The sequence below is a fragment of the Chenopodium album genome, chromosome 15 (genome assembly GCF_948465745.1).
Source record: "Chenopodium album chromosome 15, dcCheAlbu1.1, whole genome shotgun sequence".
Lineage (NCBI taxonomy): Eukaryota > Viridiplantae > Streptophyta > Magnoliopsida > Caryophyllales > Amaranthaceae > Chenopodium > Chenopodium album.
The window spans coordinates 49,175,684-49,183,785 of NC_137848.1; the positions used below are offsets into that span (position 1 = coordinate 49,175,684).

General features: G+C 41.2%; 1 protein-coding gene across 1 annotated transcript; it reads left to right on the forward strand.

Moving 5' to 3' along the window:
- The first annotated feature begins 4,252 nt into the window (after positions 1-4,252).
- On the forward strand, positions 4,253-6,043 carry LOC145581351 (uncharacterized). The gene has a single exon (XM_081638371.1). The coding sequence runs from the start codon at positions 4,253-4,255 to the stop codon at positions 6,041-6,043; it is 1,791 nt and encodes a 596-aa protein (XP_081494497.1).
- Positions 6,044-8,102: the final 2,059 nt, after the last annotated feature.

Sequence of the window (8,102 nt, forward strand, 5' to 3'; positions counted from 1 at the left end):
TCACTTATTGGACTACATGGTTGGCTAGAGCTAGGGCAAAGCTCAAGATCTATGGTTCTGCAGCTGAAGAATATGAGAGAGTTTGGGATTATGGGAAAACAATTACCAAATACAACAAGGGCAGCAGGGTGGGGGTAGCAGTTGATGGTTTGGATGGGCCAGAGCCACCTATATTCATGAGAGTGTATATGGCTCTGAATGGCTTGTTAGAGGGGTTTACAAAGGGGTGTAGGCCTATCATAGGGGTTGATGGCTGTCACTTGAAGGGTGCATACCCAGGACAGATTTTAGTTGCTGTTGGGAAGGATGGAAACAACAACATATTTCCATTTGCTTGGGCAACTGTGGAGGTGGAAAACACTGAGACCTGGGTTTGGTTTCTGCAAATGCTGATGAAAGACTTGTCTGGTGAGGAAGGTGAAGGATGGAACTTTATGTCAGACAGACAGAAGGTATTCCAGCTTCATTTACATACATTTTTTTCACTTACATTTGTTGAATTTGCTTACTTAACATGTTACTAATTGGATGTGTGTTTGTGTGTGTTTGCCAATAGGGATTACTTGAAGCATTTAACCAAGTAGTGCCCAAAGCAGAAACCAGATATTATGTAAGACATATCTGGGCAAACTTCAAGCTTCAGTTCACTGGGACCCTTTTCAAAGACCTATTTTGGCAAGCAGCAAGGGCAACAACATTGGTATATGCCCTGTTCCTCCTGTTCCTGTAAATTCAGCATTATTTTTCTTTTTTTTTTTTTTGCTTATTTTCTTCTGTCCTTCAAGGTTGATCATGAAATTGCAATGGAGAGTATCAAATTTCTCAATGAAGATGCATATGAATACTTGGTGAACATCCCAACAAGGCATTGGTGTAGGCATGCCTTCTCACCCAATTGCAAGTCAAACATGTTGCTGAACAACATGTGTGAAACATTCAACTCATTGATAAGGGAGGCAAGAGATAAACCTATTCTCACTTAAATGGAGTGGATGAGAAGGTATATGATGAGGAGGTGTAATGAGAAATGGGAGGGAGTGCAAAAACTGAATGGGAAGAATATGCCCTACATCACCAAGACACTTGAAAGGATTGAACATGTGGCTAGAGGATGCATTGTGCAGCTGTCAAGGGATGACAACTATGAGGTGGAGTTTGGTGGAGACCAAGTTGTTGTTGATATTCAAGAAAGGACCTGTACATGCTACCATTAGCAGCTCACTGGGATTCCCTGCATACATGCCTATGCTTGTTTGATGGATAAAAGAGTAGATCCAAATGATTATGTCGATGAGGCATATAGTAGGGAGACTTATCTGCAAGCTTTTGGCACTCCTATACTTCCTGTACCAGGTGCTAAGCACTAGGAGAAGATGGGATTCAGGAAACCATTGCCTCCTGCCATAAGGATCTTACCAGGAAGACCTAAGTCAAGGAAAAGGAAGAAAGAGCAAGGTGAAGATCAAGATAAGGCTGCCCCTCCTAAAAAGACTACAAGATGTAGCAAGTGCAAGCAATTGGGTCACAACAAGAAGACTTGCAAGAATGAAGCTGCTGCTGAGCTGGTCAAAGAAGTTGACAAAGGTGGCAGACCTCCTTCAGACACACCTTGGGTTAAAGAGCAAAGGAAGAAGAGGGAAGTTAGGGCATTGAGTAAGGTAATCTATTTAACCTAAGGTTGTCAAGCTTTTACTAACTTTTTCAGGATCTAATTATGTTCTGTTCTATGTGACAGGTGGCTGCAACTGGATCCCAGCAAGCTTTTGCTGCTGCTGCTTCTTCTCAGCATGCTTCACAATCTGCTGTTGACCACCCAATTCAATTAACTCAGCAAAGTCAGAACCAACCTCAACCACAGCAACAAACACCAAGCAGGGCTAGGGACAAGATGCCTGTTAGGAAAGGGAAGACAAAGTCTCTAGGTAGCTTGTACAAGTAGGAGTGGGGTATGTTTCAACAATTTCTAATGCACTTAAGTGGTCTGTAATTTTTTGGGAACAATGGTTATATCACCACATGTATGCTTTTGGAAACAATGGTATTTTGTTGAACAAGCTTTTGATTACCATGATTAATTAAAGTGCATGCCCATTCTGGTTTATATGCTCATTTTATTTGGTTTATGTTGCATACAAAATGTAAAGCATTAAGCAACACACAAGAAAGTGAATGAAAGTGTCATTTTTCATTTAAGGATCCAAAAGATACATTTTTTTCATTCAATACAATACACTTCATTCTAGGCAAAACATTGCCTAATTCTTTCCTAATTCAACAAAAGAAAAAAACCAACAAGGTTTTTCTAACAACCAACTAACCTAAGCTACCAGAACTACTTAAACAGAAGGACTACAACAACCACAAACACTAGCACACAGCAAAATGCAGGGAGCATGAGTCCATGCTTCTTCATGAACTTGACCTCCTTCTTCAGTGCTTCATTCTCAAGTGCAAGGCTTCTTTTTTCAGCTTTCACATCATCCAGTTCATCATCCTCAACTCCAGCTTCTGAGCATTCACATCAGCCATGAGTGAATTAGTCACATCCTTTTGCCATTCAGTCATTTCAAGGTCCACCCATTTGAAATAGTCACAACCCCTGCTATCAGTGTCCTGCTCATAAAATTGGCAAGCTTGAAACCTTCTCCCTGGATTCTGCTTGGTCCACGAAGTCAAATTCGAAGCAGGATACCCACACTTGCAGATGTGAAATTCAGTCTGCAAAAAATCATAAATTGTGGTTAATTAGTTAATTAGTTCATTATTAGTTCACCAATTGTGGTTATAAGTTACAGAACCAGGTAATTATTCATAAATTGTGGTAATTAGTTCACCAATTGAACACCCTAACCCCTAATTGAAATCGTAAAACCCTAATTTCAACTACATTACCATAATCCCCAAAATCGCAACCACAAACCCTAACAGAAATTGATACCCCCAAAAAACAAAAATTATGATGAAGAAAACATACCAGCCTTTTCGGAATCAAAGTCATGTTGCAGCAACCACAGCTAATTGTTGATTAAATTTGATTTGGAGGATAGAGATGAAGATTTCTGGAATTTTTGGGCGAAAAATAGTGACTGAGAAGTAAGAATCGAGTTAGGAAAAATAAATAGGAGGGAAATGGGAGGGGAAGGTAACTGGTGGGCCATGCATGACGTCATGTGGCCGTTAAAGGGAGAGAAGGTGGTAAGTTTTGGTGTTTTGAAAATGAGAAGGTGGTAATTTTCAAAAAAAAAAAAAATACAAGGTGGTAATTGCTAAAATGACCAAAGTAGAAGGTGGTAATTGTCAAAGTTTCCTATTCTTAATTAATCTTGTACCAATCATGTGTGTTTCAGGCTTATTGTGAGGCCGGACCTATAGGTCCAGTTGATTGAAACGTAGTTGAAGTTAAATTGAACGCGTCTGGAAGCAGTTGTGAGTATGTTGACCCTATTCTTGGAGGCAAGATCACTGCTAAGATTACTGGTCTCCAAGCAATATCAACTCTCTATTAGCTACCATGCTAGCTTGATTAGTTTAGCTGCATTGCTGTTGCAGTTAATCAATGACTACAATGCTTTACCTTCCTCGCTTTCTAATTATGTGCATTTTAATTGTTCGTTTTAATTGTGTAATCAAAAATAGTGATGCTACTATGCATCTTGTATCCTAAAAATGTATGGTTGTAATGTATATGTCAGTATATCCACCCAGTAGACAATGCGTCTATGTATGAAATAAACTGTTTTAATTTACGTGGTATTTGATTTCATAGATACTAAAATAGTTAAATGGCATTTGATGTCATTTTATATCCTCCATGTACCATTCTCCATATTTACATGAATCTCTGTTTAAGCCATATGATAGATATTATAGTTTACGATAATATTTGTCGCAGAGCTAGGATATTTTGTATATATTTTTGATATATTTTGTATACTTATCTTACTAGATTCCTAACGAGATTAGGACTAGGATTGTAACTCTATATATTATGATCAATGGTACACACTCCAGATTGAGGAGTTTTCCCGAAATCTAACATGGTATCACAGCTTAGGTTTTAGATCTCAATTTTTTTTTTCCAATTATTATTGGTTTTTGGTTTATTTGGGACCTGCCTTCATCACGTTTTTCTTCCGCAATTTCTTTAATTTTCTACTCTGTTTCCCAGATTTCGGCTACATAGTAATTAGTAATTAACTTTTCTTGTTCTTTATTGTTTGCTGGTGAGTTTTCTGTTCTTTATTGAAGTGTCATGGCCAAGGACGATCAACCCACTCCTCCACCACCTCCGCCACCATCTTCGGAGTTTCACCCCGCCTTGGCAGTGAACAACATTAAAAACGCAATTCCTCTTGTTCTTGACTTTGAGAAAGTCCAATACTCCAATTGGGTGGAGTTATTTGAGAACCATGCATGTGCTTACAATGTGTTAGATCACATTGATTCTAGTGTGTCTCGTCCGTCGGATGTTTCGGACTCTTTGTGGACGCGTCTTGATGCAATTGTAAAGCAGTGGATTTATGGCACAATCTCATCCGACCTTCTTGTAACGATTTTGTCTCGCAAATCGACAGCTCAAGAAATTTGGAATCGAATTAAAGAGATTTTTCAGGATAATAAAAATACAAGGGCCGTTTATCTTGAGAATCAATTTAATATGCTTCATCTTAGCAATTTCTCCAATATTACTGCTTATTGTCAACAGCTTAAAAGCTTATCCGATCAATTAGCAAATATTGATCAACCCGTTTCGGAGCAAAAGATGGTTATTCGTCTAGTTTCCGGCCTCACAAACACCGATTTTGATATGGTGGCGACTATGATTCAGCAAACCGACCCATTACCCTCCTTCAATACTGCCAGGTCTCGTCTTCTTCTCGAAGAATCGCGTCGAGCCAATGACCAAGGTCAATCGCAGCAATCATCCTTTGTTGCACAACAAGACTCGGACCCATCACAATCACAGACTTCATCTCAGTTTGGCCGTGGCTCTGGTGGCAGAGGCGGCAGTGGTCGTGGGGGTCGCACAAGTGGTGGAAAAGGCGGCGGAGGAAAGGGACGAGGAAAGGGTCGTGGGAATAGCAACAACACCAAGTCCTCTAATAATTCCCAACAACAACAGCAGAATCAATTGCCAAATAATGGGGCTTCTTTTAATGGGCAATCATGGGCCCAACAGCCCCCTTGGCCCAATCCTCATCAATACTCTTGGCAGCCTCAAGGTTGGGCTATACCACCTGCTCCATTCCCAACCAATGGGGCCTATCAGGGTCGGCCCAATTCAGCTCCACCACGTGGCTTATACTCTCAGCAGGCCTTCACCATCGGTCAGCCCCAATATGGTCCACCAATGACTCCCACGGAGTTCAATAGTGCTTACTCTTCCATGTATCTCCAAAATCCGGACAACGGATGGTACATGGACTCCGGAGCTACGTCTCATATGACAAATAATGTAGGTACACTTCTACCCCTTTTTAATTTAAGCGCTAATAATCATATTTTAGTAGGCAATGGTCACCGCATTCCAATTACCGGTTATGGTCATACCACCCTCCCTAATAATAATTCCCTTAACCTTAAAAATGTTCTTCTTGCACCTCAAATTATTAAGAATTTAATTTCTGTCCGTAAATTTACTTCTGATAATAAGGTGTCCATAGAATTTGACCCTAATGGTTTTACTGTGAAGGATCTTCTCACGGGGAGGGTAATAACGAGATGCAATAGCACCGGAGAGCTCTATCCAGTCACCTCAAGCTCACCAAGCACTTGCCTAGCCACCACTCTCACTGCAGTCACCCCATGGCATGATCGTTTAGGACACCCCGGGGCTTCTTCTTTAAATTTTCTTAGGAGCAATAATTTCATTACTTGTAATAAGGAGCATGACTCCACTTTTTGCAATTCATGTCAAATAGGGAAACATGTTAGACTTCCATTTATGATTCAAATAATAATACTTTTTCTGCTTTTGATATTATTCATGCTGATTTATGGACATCTCCTATTAAAAGTATTAATGGTCATAAATACTATTTAGTGCTTCTTGATGATTTTACTCATTATGTGTGGGCCATACCCCTAGCTTATAAATCTCAAGCCTACCAATCTTTTCTTCACTTTAGACAATATGTGCAAACTCAATTTGAACGTCCTGTTAAATCATTCCAAAGCGATCACGGTCGCGAATTTGATAATGACCCATTCAAAAAATTTTGCCTTGACAATGGTATGGTTTTTAGATTCTCTTGTCCCCACACGTCCTCTCAAAACGGGAAAGCCGAACGTATGATTCGGACCATAAATAATATCAAACGCACACTCTTATTTCATGCCTCATTGCCCCCTTCCTATTGGTCACATGCTCTAGAGACGGCCACTTATCTTGCAAATATTTTACCCACTAAATCTCTTAAGCAAATGACCCCGGCTCAGGCTTTGTTTCATAAAAACCCCTCTTATGACCACTTATGGGTTTTCGGTTGTCTATGTTTCCCTAATCTATCTGCTACAGCTCCTCATAAACTTGCCCCTAGATCCACTCCTTGTGTTTTTTTGGGATACCCTACTAATCACCGTGGTTATAAATGTCTTGACCTTGCAACCCGCAAAATCATTATTTCTCGCCACGTTACTTTTGATGAGTCGACCTTCCCCTTTAAAAACTTGGAGCAATATACACTAAAAGATTATGAGTTCTTGGGATTTGATGAGAATTCACCCATACTGACACACTTTTACTTGCGCCATTATTCACCCCAAGCCCATTCTCAACAAGGCCCAGCAGCAAGCCCAGTTAGTGTCACTCATCCACCCAACTCCCCTACTGCTACACCTACCCGTACTCCCTCACAACTCACACCGCAGCATGGCTGGGCCACCCCTGCCCACGCTGCACACACACCGCGGACCCCACTGCCATCACCCCACACGGCCAGCAGCCCAGTCGCACCTCCACCTCCCTACTCACCGCCACCTTTGCGTGGTGTTCCCCCGCTACAACCAACCCGGCCACCACCTCCCTCACCCCGTGTCACCCGTAGTCAACGGGGCATCTATAAACCCAACCCGAAATATTGTAACCTCACCGTTCACAATTCGGGACCCCCACATCAAAAATCACCTCTTCCAAAGTCCTATAAGCAAGCTTTAAATGACCATAATTGGAAAGCGGCGATGAATGATGAATATAGTGCTTTAATTAAAACAGGGACATGGGAGTTGGTACCTAGGCCTACGGGGGTGAATGTTGTTAATTGTATGTGGCTTTTTAAGCATAAATACAAATCTAATGGTGAGCTTGAGAGGCACAAAGCTCGTCTTGTATGTGATGGCAGGTCACAGGAAATTGGTGTGGATTGTGGTGAGACTTTCAGTCCGGTAGTAAAACCGGCCACTATTCGCACTGTTCTCAGTTTAGCTTTGGCTAAAAAGTGGTCGATACATCAACTAGATGTCAAAAATGCCTTTTTACATGGTGATTTGCAGGAAACTGTTTACATGCATCAACCTCCGGGTTTTGTTAATCGGAGGGCTCCTACTCATGTTTGTCGGCTCCGCAGGGCTCTCTATGGTTTGAAACAAGCTCCCAGAGCTTGGTACCAACGCTTTGCAAACTTTCTCGTTAAATTGGGTTTTGTCATTTCCAAAAGTGACAAATCTCTTTTTACTTTCCGGCAGGGTGATGATATGGCATATTTGCTCTTATATGTTGATGATATTATTTTAGCTACCTCATCTGACAGGTTGCGTACAGGAATTATTTCTCAGTTGCAAACTGAGTTCCCTATGACTGACTTGGGTCCTTTGAGTTATTTTTTGGGGATTGCTGTGACCCGCAAACCCTCTTATATGTTACTTTCACAGGGAAAGTATGCACAGGAGATTTTAGAGTGGGCAGGTATGGCCTCTTGTAAGCCTGCAGCTACTCCAGTTGACACTAAGTCCAAACTTAGTGCAGATGAAGGACCGCCTTTTCGGGATCCTACTTTGTATCGCAGTTTAGCAGGTGCTCTTCAGTATCTCACATTTACCAGGCCAGATATTTCTTATGCGGTACAACAGGTGTGTCTATTTATGCATGATCCCCGGGAACCTCA